This window comes from Neoarius graeffei, chromosome 13, assembly GCF_027579695.1.
Source record: "Neoarius graeffei isolate fNeoGra1 chromosome 13, fNeoGra1.pri, whole genome shotgun sequence".
In the NCBI taxonomy this organism is placed as follows: domain Eukaryota; kingdom Metazoa; phylum Chordata; class Actinopteri; order Siluriformes; family Ariidae; genus Neoarius; species Neoarius graeffei.
The window spans coordinates 2,437,960-2,456,229 of record NC_083581.1 but is presented as its reverse complement, the minus strand read 5'-3'; the positions used below and the strand labels follow the sequence as shown (position 1 = coordinate 2,456,229).

Here is an 18,270-nt window from a genome sequence, read left to right as displayed (position 1 = left end):
TTAGCTATAAATTTAGGTCTAATTACTTCTGACAGTCTGCAAGCATTGCACCGTCAGGTCTTCAAGTCTGGCTGAAGCAGAGGAGCGGGCTTTCCGGGGTTTCTTTTTTCTTTTTTTTTTAACATGCTGTATTTCTATGTGTCCAGGTTTGAACTAAGTCATTTTGGCAAGATTTAATTTAATACAAAACAGAAATGGTCAGACACAAGCACGCCAAGCACATGGGAATGTATTTTGCCAATTTTGACAGCGCGTGTTTTTTTTAATGCCGCACCGTAGACAGCGAACGTTTAAACATGATCAAACATAGGAAATGAACGACACAAAGCATGGCTCAAAAACAAAAAAGTTAAATAAACCCTGCTGATAGTCGACGGTGTTGCAACACATCAGTGTTATAACCCAATCTCTACCCAACCACCCGTCATTTTAATTCTCCTCGGATCAGCACCGACCTCACATTTGGCCTTGGGAGAGTTCAGTTGACGGAAATCCGTCACACGACGGAAAACTTTAATCCATGGTTATGCTGCATTGTGTTTGAAAAAAAAAAAAAAATGTGAATAACAAATAATTCTTGGAAGAAAAATAAAGAGAGAGATACGTCCTTACCATCAAATACTTTTATTCCATATGTTGTTGCTTTTTTTGTGGTTTTGTTTTCAAATAGAGTTTTTATTTCATCCTCGGTTGGTTCAGCAACACGGTCTGCCATTTTGTTTTTCTCCACTCACAATATATGAGCTGATATCCTAGCAGTAGAGTAGCCAATCAGAGCACACGATTGCTCATATCCAGTGAATGTGGAGAGAATAAAAATCAAACTGTGCACTGAGAGGCTCCAGGAATTATGGATCGTCTTCAGTGACTGGCGTCATACTGCACCCCGCACAAAACAGTCCTACACCAGTCACCTCAGAGAGTCCATCATTCCAACCGGAGCCTTTCAGCGCATGGAATATCTGATCACTAACCAACCCAAACCCCAAGCCAACACTCACCATAGCGTGATTCATCCATGTAGGAATGATGTCATCTAAAGCCTTGGGGAAGACCAGCTCTCGGTCGTAGGCGTAGATGGACCAGAACGAAATGAAGACAAACTAGAAAAGAAAAACCTAATAAGTAACGAATTTCATTAATCACAAAACTATGTTGATGTTTAATATCAGATTCCGAATCTCGGACACTCACAGTTCCGATTGGAAAGGCGAGAACGGTGAAGCAGAAATCCCGCACAGTGACGAGGAGCGACGAGACACTGCTTTTCCTTGGCAGCACTGCATGGATCAGATCAGTTACAACACAGAGTCCAAAAAACACCATCTGCATCACCTACAGCACCAGCACGGGAGAGTGAAACGTGGTTAGTGATGCGCAACAGGAAGAGTAAAAGTTTGTGCCCCCATGCTCTTTTTCTTTACTATATAAACTCATCAGCCAGAACATTAAACCCACTGAGAGGTCAAGTGAGTAATATTGATGATCTCATTACAGTGGCACCTGTCAGGGGGCGGGGTTTATTCGGCAGCAAGAAAGAGAACAGTCAGGTCTTGATGTGTTGGAAGCAGGAAGAACGGGTGAGTGTAAGGATCTGAGTGACTTTGACAAATAGTGATGGTGAGATGACTGGGGCTGAACATCTCCAAAACAGCTCATCCTGTGGGGTGTCCTGAACAAAAGTGGTCCAAGGAGCCAAAGGACAACTGGTGAACCGACAACAGGGTGTGAGGGAAATTTAATGGACGAATAATATTATTTTCTGTGTTTCTGTATGTTGAGTTAAAGTAGCTTAGTGTACTGAGAAGAGATGTTTTCCACATGCTGTAATCGCCTTTCTGTGGCCTTGGTGATGATGAGCAGGGTGCTTGAGTTTGTCCTAACTACGTATCTTCTCATGATGTAACCACCTTTCCTGACCTTGGTGGTGATAAGCAGAGAGCTTGAGTTCTCCCTGTTTGCATCTGCCTGCACGTACCAAAGCATGCCAGGTGCACTCATTAGCAAAGCTTCATAGAAAATCTTGAGCCGATCGCGTGAAGACACGGGCAGCAAAGCGAATGCCTTTAGAGTATATAGATAACAGCCACTAAAACACAACTCAGAGCGCGCGCGTACTCTCACATCACTAGAGGTGGTGTTCTGATTTAATTTTCTTTCTTTCCTATCTTATACATCTTTTATATGATCAACTATAATAAATAACTGAAAAGACAACTGCTAAGCGTTCTCAAATGTTTATTAGAAGTTTCCATTACAATTTGTCGTCCCTGGGTGGGCCCTATGTGTCTGATCCTCGGACAACGGAACACTCCCAAGGCTACGGTGCAGAGCTGAGAACTCGGATGAGAGACCAGGCCATCAGGGCTCACCGAACCAGTAAGTAATAACTTTGCATTCTTGTGTAAAGAAATTAGTGGAAACAGTATTTAAAGAATGATACAAGAAATGGACAGAGATTTGTCCTAGTATTTAAAGAATGATATAAGAGACGGACAGAGATTGACCCAGTCAAGGAAGACTGATATAAGAGACGGACAGAAGTTTGTCCAAGCCCAGGAGGACTGCTAAGCTGTGGTACCATCAATATGTTTGCCGAAACGGATAAAACACAATTTTGAGACAATAAACCGCGAGTAGTTTATTGGGTTGTGTAAGAGAAAAATCCGCCCAAGTGATGACTGGGTAACGGCTCACCTACTTGAGCGAGGGAAGTACGGGTGCGTGTCTCGACGGACTCACGTTCAGCGATTCGTAACTAGGAGAGAATTGAGTTTTGCTTCCTTTGTTCTGTGTGAACAACTGGCCCGTCGGAGGAACGGGATAAAGAGGTTCGATTACGAAGTTGCAAAGACACACCGGTGTGCACGCAAAATATTGATGAATTAACAGAGTACTGTCCTCCTCCAAATTCTGAAACAGAGAAACAGCTTTTGTACACATGCGCGAGTTGTCTTTGAGGTTGTTGTGCTAAATGATACCTACTTTAGTTTAAGGCAAATGTCAGATAAATTGTTTACTAATAAGAACACGCCTAAAGGATTATTGTGTCGCATTTTTGGACATAGTCCAACTTGTTCTTCTTGTGATTCTAATAAAAAACTCAGCTATTGTTGTCACAACCTATTGATATAACAGTGTATAATGAGGAACAGAAACAGTAAGTTAGGGAAAGGAAAAGAAGAAGCAAGTAAGCCTGAAGCTACATGTGCTATAATAAGAATTGGATGTTCCTATGACAGCCCAAACATCCAGTTTATGAAAACCTCGTATGGCGAGGATTGTTTGGCACAGTTTGATATATGGGTAAAGGACTTAGGATTCCCTGAAAAGGGCAGTTTTAGTCCCAGGCAGATAGAACAGTTAGAAGAAAAGTTGAAACAGAAGGAAAAAGAAGAGTCTGCAGATAATGTTAAGTTTTTAGGGGACTGGAGGGCGTTTTCTGCATGGAAAGAAGAAACACTTAAGAGAGAGTACAAAAGAGAGAAACGACAGGCAGGGCTCTCACCCTCTTCTCAGTGTTTGAAATATCAGATGGACCCTGACCTGGAGTCTGCCCCAACACCCCGACACACACTGCCTCCTCAGCAAGGCGGAGCATCACTCCCACAAGCGCTTCACCCACAGAAAGGGGGAGAAGTCAAGACAAAGAAAAAAAATCCTGAGCCTCTGGAATCTCTCCCAGCCTACCAGCCGCCTCCAGCATCAGCACCTCCCCTCACTTCTCCATCACACACGAGATCCGGTCTTGCATATGGCGATGGAAAAGACACCCTCCTGGACCTGACCACGTGCTCACCAGTGGGTCCACAAGGCCGTAACCTAAAGTCTGAAGTCCTTCACCTTCCAATGATGGAAGTGGCTGGAGCTGACGGCGTACTTTTAGTCCACAGACCCTGGACGACAGCTGACATGAAGGAAAGCATGGCTTCTCTTCCCAATGTGAGAGAGGTAGGAGGACAGAGATTTGGTAATGAGCTGTTGATATTTTGCAGAGAATTTCGACCAACCACCCATGAACTTCGCCGCCTACTCATGATCAAGATGGGTATAGATTGGAACAAAGTTTCCAAAGAGTGGCCGGAAGATGACCAGCGAATGACTACACCAGACTGGAGCGCGGCTGGCAATGGTGAGTACAGAGATACCATCACTGCTCTCTGTGCTCGTCTGGACAGTGCTTTTCCCTTGAACATAGACATTACTAAGATCAGTATGTGTAAGCAAGAAGATGGTGGTGTCAGCGTTTCTCGCCCGTCTCACCACCGCGCACGAGAAACACAGTGGCTTGACCAGGCCCGTGACCCTGGCTGCAGTGGAGGGCACTCCTGAGCCTCACCAAGATCGAGCAGTACGCCGTGCATGCAGAAAGGCTGATGAAAGAAAAGGAGAAGACAAAGTCAACACAAAGAGACCAAGACCTACATGCCGCCACTCTCACTCTTCTCCAGACTGCTCAGCCTGGACCTAGAGGAAGAGGTCGAGGTAGGGGCCGAGGCAGGACGACCTGGGTTGAGCCATCCTGGATAAAAGGCGCAACCTGCTACAACTGCAATCAGAAGGGACACATTGCTCGAGATTGTGTCCACAGTAGCAGCCAGAGGCCCTGTGAGGAGTACAGCAAAGCAGACTGACAGGCGGACTCCGGGAACGGGCTCCACACAGAGAACAGGGGAGGTAACACACCTGATGATACACATACACAGACAGGAGCATTCACATAATGCTAAACACATTAGTAGCAGCAACTGCATGCAACAACAAGACTACACAGAAACGCCCGATACACCAGTCCAAATAGACACACCTGAAGTTGCATTAAGTTTGTTAAAATACACAACTACTCCCTTCTCTAAACTCCCTTGTATGCCCCTCACTGTATGTGGGCATGTGTTAACCTTTTTAGTAGATTCTGGAGCAGAACACTCAGTCATACAACATGGGGTGCTTCCAGTAGACCCACCGCTCAGCTCAAATTCTATTCAGACGATGGGCATCTCAGGACGACCTGTAACCGAAACTTTCTCAGTCAACCTCCCGTGTAAAAGCGAGGAAGGAATAGTTACGCCCCACTCATTCCTCATCTCACATACATGCCCAGTAAATTTGTTAGCATGTGATTTAATGTGCAAATTAGGAGTAAATCTCACGTCCACTCCAGATGGACTAACTATTAACGTAACTGAAATGTGCGGTGTGCAGTATGGGTTTGGAAGCCCCCTGTATGTGTATGTCTGGTGGCTCTGCTCAGATCAACTCACACAAACTCCCAAACACCTTGTACAGCTCGCACATTTGAACACCTCATCAGTTGACACAGATTATATGAAAGAGGAAGATTTACATTGCACAGCACATGTTCACCAAGGGCAAGATGTAGAGTTTGAAAAGACTTGGCTTGCAGACCCCCATGTACGTGAAAACTTGACCCTCAAAACTATGTATTGGTCTAAACATTATTGCGCTGTGTAGGTCCATTTTACTCGTTGTCCAAACAGCTGCATCAATGTTCATTGCAGTGTTCTCAAACATGTTATACCCGGCCTCATGACAGAGGACTCTGAGGTCGGCTGCTGCCAGCATGATTTCTTTGACATCGTTAATTCTATACCCCATGTCTCATTAGCAAAGCCATGAGCCGCTCATTGGAAAGACGTGGGGAAGTGGGTCAAGAAGTGCGCAGTCAATGGCAATAAATGGTCCCAAACAGAGGACCCTAGTGTGTTGTTTTGCCAAAAGCTGTTTCCTCAGGTGTCTACCCCCTGTTTACATCTAGCGGACCTTCAGAGCACTGCCACTCAGGACGAAAGACGAGTCTGGAAACAGGCAGGCTGTATCTTTGCAAACTTGGTCTGGGTTTGTCCCTCGGGCCGTCCCTGTCTACCAAAATACATGTTCCCTTTCTATGCAAAATTGGCACATGGGCTCACCCATGTGTCAAAAGGGGGGATGGTAGCAGAAGTAACAAAGAGATGGTTCACAAAGGGGTTTTCAAATTATGGTGCAAAATTTTGCAAGCAATGCTTGATATGTGCACAACATAATGTAGATCAAGGTATCAAACTAACTCAAGCAGCACACCCAATACAGACAAACCATTTGATCACCTCCAAATGGACTTTATTGAACTGAAGGGAAAAGGTATTGCCTGGTAATAGTTGACATGTTTTCAAAATGGGTTGAAGTATTCCCCACAGCTAAACAAGACTCAGAGGTGGTAGTCAAAGCACTCCTGAAAGCTATAATTCCTAGGTGGGGTATACCTAGCAAAATCTCAAGTGACAATGGAACACCCTTTGTTAATGCAGCCCTAAAGAAAATAGGAGCATTCCTAGGGATAGACCTGAAACAACATTGTGCCTACCATCCTGCCAGTGCAGAGAGGGAAAATGGGTCCCTTAAAAATAAACTAAGCAAAGCTTGTGCAGAAACAGGGCTAGGATGGACAAAGGTCCTCCCTGTAGTACTCACACAAATGAGGATGCAAACTAGGCCTAAACATGGGTTAAGCCCATTCGAAATTCTGTTTGGACAAGTACCCAACATGGGGATAGGGCCAGCTCAAGGAACACTGCCGGACACTACACTGTGTGATGATGCAATGTTGAATTACTGTGCAACGTTGTCCTCTGCTTTGAAATCTATCCACAAACAGGTAAAAGAAGCACTTCCCAAACCCGCTGAGGGACCTCTGCACGATCTACAACCAGGGGATTGGACAGTGGTGAAGGATTTCTGACGAACCAAGTGGAACAGGCCACGGTGAAATGGCCCAGTCCAGGTCCTGCTCGCAACCCCAACGGCAGTGAAGGTCACGGGCAGAGTGACATGGATGGATCCATGCTAGCCACTGCAGGAGGGTGCCTGAACCGGCTGAGCAGGAGGGAAAAGAAGGACTAAGTGACCAGACGCTGACTAAAGCTCGTGAGGAAGAAAGGCATCACTACATGGAACAATGCGAGTATCACATCAATCATGCATGCACCCTCAATAGGGAAGAGTATTTCAGTGTCTAGCCGATAGATAAGTCTTAGGGTTTCGAGTTTCCTCCAAGTCCCGGTGAGGTGGGACGAGGGCTGATAGGGCGTGCCCACCCTCGGAGCACCAACAAACATCAAGAAGGGCAAGGGTTAACTTGGAGACATAGTTGACATAAAATGAAGGGGGTAAATCATTATAAGCTAGGTCCAGTCGTGGGCCTGAGCATCTTGATCCTGCTGGGGCTCACGGGAGGATTCGTGTGGTGGTCAATACAGGGAACCCAGGCTGACACAGAGCCGAAGACAATTGGTTTAGTGGATTGAAGACTCTGATTCTATCCACCATACTGGTCCTAGGTTTAGTGATTGTGATGCTATGTTTGCTCCCTGTTTTCTGTCAATGTTGTATGTCTGTGTTTCAGAGGCAGCTGACAAATACTGGTTACCAGATGGTGAAAATAGACCCAGACGACTTGCCTGACTGGCCTCCAAAACCCACACGAAGGCCACAACCCACCGTTCGATGACATCAGCACAGTTGACATGAAATTAGCCCTAACTTAAAACATTTTCATTTGTGGTTGTTTCCTGTTCTATTGTTTCCTGATCTATGTATATAGCTTACTAGCGATAACTTAAGATGTCTATGTCTTATAAAAACAGCCTTAGCATTATCCCTGTACACTCAATGATGTGTTAAGTCGAATCTCTCTGGGAACTCTTATCACTGAAATTGTGTACATTTCTTTTCTTTTAGCAATTATTATCCTGTAGGATAAAAAGGGGGGAAACGTGAGGGAAATTTAATGGACGAACATTATTATTCTCTGTGTTTCTGTATGTTGAGTCAAAGTAGCTTAGTGTACTGAGAAGAGATGTTTTCCACATGCTGTAATCGCCTTTCTGTGGCCTTGGTGATGATGAGCAGGGTGCTTGAGTTTGTCCTAACTACGCATCTTCTCATGATGTAACCACCTTTCCTGACCTTGGTGGTGATAAGCAGAGAGCTTGAGTTCTCCCTGCTTGCATCTGCCTGCACGTACCAAAGCATGCCAGGTGCACTCATTAGCAAAGCCTCATAGAAAATCTTGAGCCGATCGCGTGAAGACACGGGCAGCAAAGCGAATGCCTTTAGAGTATATAGATAACAGCCACTAAAACACAACTCAGAGCGCACGCGTACTCTCACATCACTAGAGGTGGTGTTCTGATTTAATTTTCTTTCTTTCCTATCTTTTATATGATCTACTATAATAAATAATTGAAAAGACAACTACTAAGCATTCTGAAGTGTTTATTAGAAGTTTCCATTACAAGGGTCATGGGTGCACAAGGCTCACTGATGCTGCCCCACCCACAACTTAGAGGACTTAAAGGGTCTTCTGCTGAAGTCTTGATGCCAGATCCCACACACACCTTCACAGGTCCTGTGGAATTTATACCTTGATGGGTCACAGCTGTTTTAGTGGCACAACGATATCTAGACTACATTAGGCAGGTGCTTTTAATGCAACCTAAATATTCCAGTAATGAACTACTAGCATACTCAAAAGTTTGCCCCCCCCGACCTGCTCTGATTAATTTATTGGAATTTGTGCCTTATTAATCCAAGGACACCAGGAACACGTTTGTCCCCTGTATGTTCATTGTTCTGTGTAGTTTTTGTCCTGCACTTGTCTCACACTGCTGTGTATCTGCACTTTATGCAGTCTTATGTACTGTAAAGTGTTGCTCCATGGTCCTGGAGAAACGACATTTCGCTCCACAAGCTCGACAGACGAAAGACAATAAAAACTCACTCGCTTGACTTCATTTTATTTTTTGAACATGAATCAACTTCAAATATCAGGCTCATTATTCAAATGTGTACAGGAACATTCGGGTTATTTACCGGAACATGGAGCTTTTTACTCCTGAACTTTCCACCACCTGAACACGTGTCATTTCAACTTAATGAACCAGTGAAATAATTCACGGACATCACGGTCCTCCGGCTCTGCCTCACAGACCACGCTTTGAGAACCACTGCGTAAAGTTGTCTCATGACTGAAAACAAACAAACAGCCACGTGGTCATTTTCTTGATCTTATAGTGGAGGAAATAATTATTTGATCCCTTGCTGATTTTGTAAGTTTGCCCACTGGCAAACATATGAACAGTCTATAATTTTAAGGGTCAGTTTATTTTAACAGTGAGAGATAGAATATCAAAAAGAAAATCCAGAAAATCACATTTTACAAAATATATAAATTGATTTGCATTTCATTGAGTGAAATAAGTATTTGATCCCCTACCAACCATTAAGAATTCTGGCTCCCACAGACCAGTTAGACACTCCTAATCAACTCGTCACCTGCATTAAAGACAGCGGTCTTAAATTGACACCTGTATAAAAGACACCTGTCCACAGAATCATTCAATCAGACTCCAACCTCTCCAACATGGGCAAGACCAAAGAGCTGTCTAAGGATGTCAGGGACAAGATTGTAGAGCTGCACAAGGCTGGACTGGGATACAAAACCATAAGCAAGAAGCTGGGTGAGAAGGAGACAACTGTTGGTTCGAAAATGGAAGAAATACAAAATGACCATCAATCGACCTCGGTCTGGGGCCCCACGCAAGATCTCACCTCGTGGGGTATCAATGATCACAAGAAAGGTGAGAGATCAGCCTAGAACTACATGGGAGGAGCTTGTTAATGATCTTAAGGCAGCTGGGACCGCAGTCACCAAGAAAACCATTGGTAACACATTACGCCGTAATGGATTAAAATCCTGCAGTGTCCTCAAGGTCCCCTTGCTCAAGAAGGCACGTGTGCAGGCCCGTCTGAAGTTTGCCAATGAACACCTGAATGATTCTGAGAGTGATTGGGAGAAGGTGCTGTGGTCAGATGAGACCAAAATCGAGCTCTTTGGCATTAACTCAACTCGCCGTGTTTGGAGGAAGAAAAATGCTGACTATGACCCGAAGAACACCATCCCCACTGTCAAGCATGGAGGTGGAAACATTATGCTTTGGGGGTGTTTCTCTGCTAAGGGCACAGGACTACTTCACCGCATCAATGGAAGAATGGACGTGGCCATGTACCGTAAAATCCTGAGTGACAACCTCCTTCCCTCTGCCAGGACACTGAAAATGGGTCGTGGATGGGTCTTCCAGCACAACAATGACCCAAAACATACAGCCAAGGCAACAAAGGAGTGGCTCAAGAAGAAGCACACTAAGGTCATGGAGTGGCCTCGCCAGTCTCTGGACCTTAATCCCATAGAAAACCTATGGAGGGAGCTGAAGCTCCAAGTTGCGAAGCGACAGCCTCAAAACCTTAATGATCTAGAGATGATCTGAAAAGAGGAGTGGACCAAAATTCCTCCTGACATGTGCGCAAACCTGGTCATCAACTACAAGAAACGTCTGACCGCTGTGCTTGCCAACAAGGGTTTTGCCACCAAATACTAAGTCTTGTTTGCTAGAGGGTTCAAATACTTATTTCACTCAAAGAAATGTAAATCAGCTTATATCTTTTATATGAAGTTATTTTCTGGATTTTCTTTTTGATGTTTTGTCTCTTACAGTTAAAATAAACCTACCATTAAAATTATAGAATGTTCATTTCTTTGTCAGTGGACAAACTTACAAAATCAGCAAGGGATCAAATAATTATTTCCTCCACTGTATTAAAGAACTAAAACAGGCCCAAACTTTCAGGCAGACCAAGCCAGAAGTCTGAGAGATTCAGAAAAACAGCTCTCACACACACTAAAGCAGAAAAGCTTGACCTTTCACAGAGCTGGACAAGTAAATAGAAGGATATCAGCGTGTTTACGGAGAGTTTAGCAACAGCGACAAACACAGACATGAAAAACAAAGACGAGAGCAAAGAGTAAAAGAAAAAAATTACTTGAATAAAAACAACTGTGGAAAGATCGACTTCAGAAATGTCAATACAGAGCCATGGTTCTCGAAGTGGGGTCTGTGGTTGCTACAGTAGTGGAACATTATAATGTCAGCAAATAAAAACAACTGGAATCTAATTACAGTTAGATAGGGAGTTTCATACAAATATGTTCTGTTTATGTCAATTGTATAAAATAATTAAACTACAAAATAATTTTTCATTTCTATAAACAGCTAAAATGTTTGATGGCTTTTGCAACCGAATGAACAATGTTCGTGTCCCACCACAGGGAACCTGACTGTAAGTGCAAGGCAACGCATCTCATAAACACCTGACCACTGGACAACGAAATTTATATCTTTATTTCCATCAGACAGATGGGTTTTTAATCCAGCGCTTATTTTTAATTTCCTTTTTTTTAAAATAAGGTGGGATTATTATATTTACTAACACACTTTACAGAAAACATTCACCACAGTTTCATATAAAACAGTTTTATTCGTCCACTCGCTGGTTGGACAGGTGACAGTCTGTGTCGTGTAAGGGCGATAGACGGATGTAATCGCAGGAAGAGTTTTATTGAAAACACGCAGCAAACAGATCCAAAACGGAGACAAAACCAGGCAGTGGTGGAGTGAGGCCCAGACAGGATATCAGAGGGATACAACACTCACAGTCCAAACACACAAACCAGAAAAGAGACACAAAATACAAGGCTTTCACAAAGTCTGTGTGTTACTCAGAGTCCTTATTTAAATGTCTGTGCTGTGATTGAGCTCTAATCAGGAACAGGTGCATGGGGATTAGTCCGAATGGTGCTGTGTGTATGGATGTGAGAGATGAAACCAGACAGCTGTGTGGCGTATGGAGTGTGATATTGGACGGTAACTCTACAGTAGTGGTGTAAAGTGAAAGCGCTGGTTCACTGCTGTCCCCCAGGCACCCAGCAGAGTCGCACCATAATAAATGTGCTGGTGCTGTTTCTGGCGCATGGCATGCAGCGTCAAAGAAAGGAATAAATATGTATCGTAACTGCAATGCGTCTCTCATTATTGATCTCACTGTCACAAGACAATGCAGCGATTTATTGAGGTGAAAAACACGACATGACACAATTCGATGGTTCATTCATGGTGCTGTAATATTATTATTCTATTCAGGGGGATTCTGTGCTCTTGCACAAAATATATTTTGCTCCAACTTATCAGGAGCTCTGATTTTAGGCTGTGACTGAAATATATATATATATATATATATATATATATATATATATATATATGACTGTAAAAGGTTTGAGGACCCCTCCCATAGTGGAATATGAAATTTATATTACAACCCCGATTCCAAAAAAGTTGGGACAAAGAACAAATTGTAAATAAACACGGAATGCAATAATTTACAATTCTCAAAAACTGATATTGTATTCACAATAGAACATAGACAACATATCAAATGTCGAAAGTGAGACATTTTGAAATTTCATGACAGCAACACATCTCAAAAAAGTTGGGACAGGGGCAATAAGAGGCTGGAAAAGTTAAAAGGTACAAAAAAGGAACAGCTGGAGGACCAAATTGCAACTCATTAGGTCAATTGGCAATAGGTTATTAACATGACTGGGTATAAAAAGAGCATCTTGGAGTGGCAGCAGCTCTCAGAAGTAAAGATGGGAAGAGGATCACCAATCCCCCTAATTCTGCGCCGACAAATAGTGGAGCAATATCAGAAAGGAGTTCGACAGTGTAAAATTGCAAAGAGTTTGAACATATCATCATCTACAGTGCATAATATCATCAAAAGATTCAGAGAATCTGGAAGAATCTCTGTGCGTAAGGGTCAAGGCCGGAAAACCATACTGGGTGCCCGTGATCTTCGGGCCCTTAGACGGCACTGCATCACATACAGGCATGCTTCTGTATTGGAAATCACAAAATGGGCTCAGGAATATTTCCAGAGAACATTATCTGTGAACACAATTCACCGTGCCATCTGCCGTTGCCAGCTAAAACTCTATAGTTCAAAGAAGAAGCCGTATCTAAACATGATCCAGAAGCGCAGACGTCTTCTCTGGGCCAAGGCTCATTTAAAATGGACTGTGGCAAAGTGGAAAACTGTTCTGTGGTCAGACGAATCAAAATGTGAAGTTCTTTATGGAAATCAGGGACGCCGTGTCATTCGGACTAAAGAGGAGAAGGACGACCCAAGTTGTTATCAGCGCTCAGTTCAGAAGCCTGTATCTCTGATGGTATGGGGTTGCATTAGTGCGTGTGGCATGGGCAGCTTACACATCTGGAAAGACACCATCAATGCTGAAAGGTACACTATATTGCCAAAAGTATTCGCTCACCTGCCTTGACTCACATACAGTGGTGCTTGAAAGTTTGTGAACCCTTTAGAATTTTCTATATTACTGTATAAATATGACCTAAAACATCATCAGATTTTCATACAAGTCCTAAAAGTAGATAAAGAGAACCCAGTTAAACAAATGAGACAAAAATATTATACTTGGTCATTTATTTATTGAGGAAAATGATTCAATATTACATATCTGTGAGTGGCAAAAGTATGTGAATGTCTAGGATTAACAGTTAATTTGAAGGTGAAATTAGAGTCAGGTGTTTTCAATCAGTGGGATGACAATCAGGTGTGAGTGGGCACCCTGTTTTATTTAAAGAACAGGGATCTATCAAAGTCTGATCTTCACAACACATGCTTGTGGAAGTGTATCATGGCATGAACAAAGGAGATTTCTGAGGACCTCAGAAAAAACATTGTTGATGCTCATCAGGCTGGAAAATGTTACAAAACCATCTCTAAAGAGTTTGGACTCCACCAATCCACAATCAGACAGGTTGTGTACCAATGGAGGAAATTCAAGACCATTGTTACCCTCCCCAGGAGTTGTCGACCAACAAAGATCACTCCAAGAGCAAGATGTGTAATAGTCGGCGAGGTCACGAAGGACCCCAGGGTAACTTCTAAGCAACTGAAGGCCTCTTTCATATTGGCTAATGTTAATGTTCATGAGTCCACCATCAGGAGAAGACTGAACAACAATGGTGTGCATGGCAGGGTCACAAGGAGAAAACCACTGCTCTCCAAAAAGAACATTGCTGCTCGTCTGCAGTTTGCTAAAGATCACGTGGACAAGCCAGAAGGCTACTGGAAAAATGTTTTGTGGACGGATGAGACCAAAATAGAACTTTTTGGTTTAAATGAGAAGCATTATGTTTGGAGAAAGGAAAACACTGCATTCCAGCATAAGAACCTTATCCCATCTGTGAAACATGGTAGTGGGAGTGTCATGGTTTGGACCTGTTTTGCTGCATCTGGGCCAGGACGGCTTGATGGAACAATGAATTCTGAATTATACCAGTGAATTCTAAAGGAAAATGTCAGGACATCTGTCCATGAACTGAATTGCAAGAGAAGGTGGGTCATGCAGCAAGACAACGATCCTAAGCACACAAGTCATTCTACCAAAGAATGGTTAAAGAAGAATAAAGTTAATGTTTTTGAATGGCCAAGTCAAAGTCCTGACCTTAATCCAATGGAAATGTTGTGGAAGGACCTGAAGCGAGCAGTTCATGTGAGGAAACCCACCAACATCCCAGAGTTGAAGCTGTTCTGTACGGAGGAATGGGCTAAAATTCCTCCAAGCCGGTGTGCAGGACTGATCAACAGTTACTGGAAATGTTTAGTTGCAGTTATTGCTGCACAAGGGGGTCACACCAGATACTGAAAGCAAAGGTTCACATACTTTTGCCACTCACAGATATGTAATATTGGATCATTTTCCTCAATAAATAAATGGCCAAATATCATATTTTTGTCTCATTTGTTTAACTGGGTTCACTTTATCTACTTTTAGGACTTGTGTGAAAATCTGATGATGTTTTAGGTCATATTTATGCAGAAATATAGAAAATTCTAAAGGGTTCACAAACTTTCAAGCACCACTGTATGAGCTTAAGTGACATCCCATTCCTAATCCATAGGGTTCAATATGACGTTGGTCCACCCTTTGCAACTAGAACAGCTTCAACTCTTCTGGGAAGGCTGTCCACAAGGTTTAGGAGTGTGTTTATGGGAATTTTTGACCATTCTTCCAGAAGCGCATTTGTGAGGTCACACACTGATGTTGGACGAGAAGGCCTGGCTCTCAGTCTCCGCTCAAATTCATCCCAAAGGTGTTCTATCAGGTTGAGGTCAGGACTCTGTGCAGGCCAGTCAAGTTCATCCACACCAGACTCTGTTATCCATGTCTTTATGGACCTTGCTTTGTGCACTGGTGCACAGTCATGTTGGAAGAGGAAGGGGCCAGCTCCAAACTGTAAAAACAGTCTGCATGCCTAGGTGCTTGATTTTATACACCTGTGGCTATGGAAGCGATTGGAACACCTGATTCCGATAATTTGGATGGGTGAGCAAATACTTTTGGCAATACAGTGTATATCCAGGTTCTAGAGCAACATATGCTCCCATCCAGACGACGTCTCTTTCAGGGAAGACCTTGCATTTTCCAACATGACAATGCCAAACCACATACTGCATCAATTACAGCATCATGGCTGCGTAGAAGAAGGGTCCGGGTACTGAACTGGCCAGCCTGCAGTCCAGATCTTTCACCCACAGAAAACATTTGGCGCATCATAAAACGGAAGATACGACAAAAAAGACCTAAGACAGTTGAGCAACTAGAATCCTACATTAGACAAGAATGGGTTAACATTCCTCTCCCTAAACTTGAGCAACTTGTCTCCTCAGTCCCCAGACGTTTACAGACTGTTGTAAAGAGAAAAGGGGATGTCTCACAGTGGGAAACATGGCCTTGTCCCAACTTTTTTGAGATGTGTTGTTGTCATGAAATTTAAAATCACCTAATTTTTCTCTTTAAATGATACATTTTCTCAGTTTAAACATTTGATATGTCATCTATGTTCTATTCTGAATAAAATATGGAATTTTGAAACTTCCACATCATTGCATTCTGTTTTTATTTACAATTTGTACTTTGTCCCAACTTTTTTGGAATCGGGGTTGTACATTCAGAAATATGCTGTAATAATTATTTAATAAGCGTTTTGTTGTTGTGATGCAGCTCTTAAAGGTTAAAAGTCTGATTAAAGGATTCATGATGTTGAGCTCAAAGTGCACATGTTGGGAATAAAACAGGTATTTGTGCACACTAAGCAGTGCACTCCATACTGCACCCCATTCTGCACTCCATACGCAATACTGCACTCCATACTCCATAGTGCACCTCATACTGTACCCCATACTGCATACTGCACCCCATACTCCATACTGCACCCCATACTGCACCCCATACTGCACCCCATACTGCACCCCATACTGCATACTGCACTCCATACTCCATAGTGCACCTCATACTGTACCCCATACTGCACCCCATTCTCCATACTGCACCCCATACTGCACCCCATACTGCATACTGCACCCCATACTGCATACTGCACTCCATACTCCATAGTGCACCTCATACTGTACCCCATACTGCATACTGCACCCCATTCTCCATACTGCACCCCATACTGCACCCCATACTGCATACTGCACTCCATACTGCACCGCATACTGCACCCCATACTCCATACTGCACCCCATACTGCATACTGCACTCCATACTGCACCGCATACTGCACCCCATACTCCATACTGCACCCCATACTGCACCCCATACTGCATACTGCACCCCATACTGCACCTCATACTCCATACTGCACCCCATACTCCATACTGCACCCCATACTGCACTCCATACTCCATACTGCACTCCATACTCCATACTGCACCCCATACTGCACCCCATACTGCACTCCATACTGCACTCCATACTGCACCCCATACTGCACCCCATACTGCACTCCATACTGCACCCCATACTGCACCCCATACTGCACTCCATACTGCACTCCATACTGCACCCCATACTGCATACTGCACTCCATACTGCATACTGCACTCCATACTGCATACTGCACTCCATACTGCACCCCATACTGCACCCCATACTGCATACTGCACTCCATACTGCACCCCATACTGCACCCCATACTGCACTCCATACTACACCCCATACTACATACTGCACTCCATACTACACCCCATACTACATACTGCACTCCATACTACACCCCATACTACATACTGCACCCCATACTGCACCCCATACTGCATACTGCACTCCATACTGCACCGCATACTGCACCCCATACTCCATACTGCACCCCATACTGCATACTGCACCCCATACTGCACCGCATACTGCACCCCATACTCCATACTGCACCCCATACTGCACCCCATACTGCATACTGCACCCCATACTGCACCTCATACTCCATACTGCACCCCATACTCCATACTGCACCCCATACTGCACTCCATACTCCATACTGCACTCCATACTCCATACTGCACTCCATACTGCACCCCATACTGCACCCCATACTGCACCCCATACTGCACCCCATACTGCACTCCATACTGCACTCCATACTGCACCCCATACTGCACCCCATACTGCACTCCATACTGCACTCCATACTGCACCCCATACTGCATACTGCACTCCATACTGCACTCCATACTGCATACTGCACTCCATACTGCACCCCATACTGCACCCCATACTGCATACTGCACTCCATACTGCACCCCATACTGCACCCCATACTGCACTCCATACTACACCCCATACTACATACTGCACTCCATACTACACCCCATACTACATACTGCACTCCATACTACACCCCATACTACATACTGCACCCCATACTGCACTCCATACTGCATACTGCACTCCATACTGCACCCCATACTCCATAGTAATCTGTGGTTGGTTGAAGAGAGCAACTGGACTTGCTTTCTATTCTTGAAAATGTTTCGCCTCTCCTCCGAAAGGCATCCTCAGTTCTGTCTGACTACTAGGGAGAATATCCAGTATTTATCCTCCCTAGTAGTCAGACAGAACTGAGGATGCCTTTCGGAGGAGAGGCGAAATGTTTTCAAGAATAGAAAGCAAGTCCAGTTGCTCTCTTCAACCAACTACAGATTACTATGTACGTGGACGACTGAGTTTCTTCACAGATACATACTCCATACTGCACTCCATACCCCATACTGCACTCCATACCCCATACTGCACTCCATACTGCATTCTATACTCCATACTACACCCCATACTGCATTCCACAATGCACTCCATACTGCACTCCACACTGCACCATACTCCATTCCATACTCCACACTGCACTCCATGCTCCATTCCATACTCCACACTGCACTCCACTCCATACTCCACACTGCACTCCATACTCCATTCCATACTCCACACTGCACCATACTCCACTCCATACTCCACAC

At 44.0% G+C, this 18,270-nt stretch overlaps 1 protein-coding gene across 2 annotated transcripts in view; it reads right to left on the bottom strand.

Annotated features, from left to right (window-relative positions):
- adtrp1 (androgen dependent TFPI regulating protein 1) overlaps nt 1-18,270 on the bottom strand; it is a 42,971-nt gene that overhangs the window by 24,232 nt on the left and 469 nt on the right. For both annotated transcript variants that reach the window (XM_060937129.1, XM_060937130.1), the window contains exons 2-3: nt 1,195-1,335; nt 1,002-1,103 (exon numbers count right to left, since the gene is read on the bottom strand). In XM_060937129.1, coding sequence (XP_060793112.1) covers nt 1,002-1,103; nt 1,195-1,335 — 243 coding nt within the window. The remainder of the gene's footprint in view (nt 1-1,001; nt 1,104-1,194; nt 1,336-18,270) is intronic.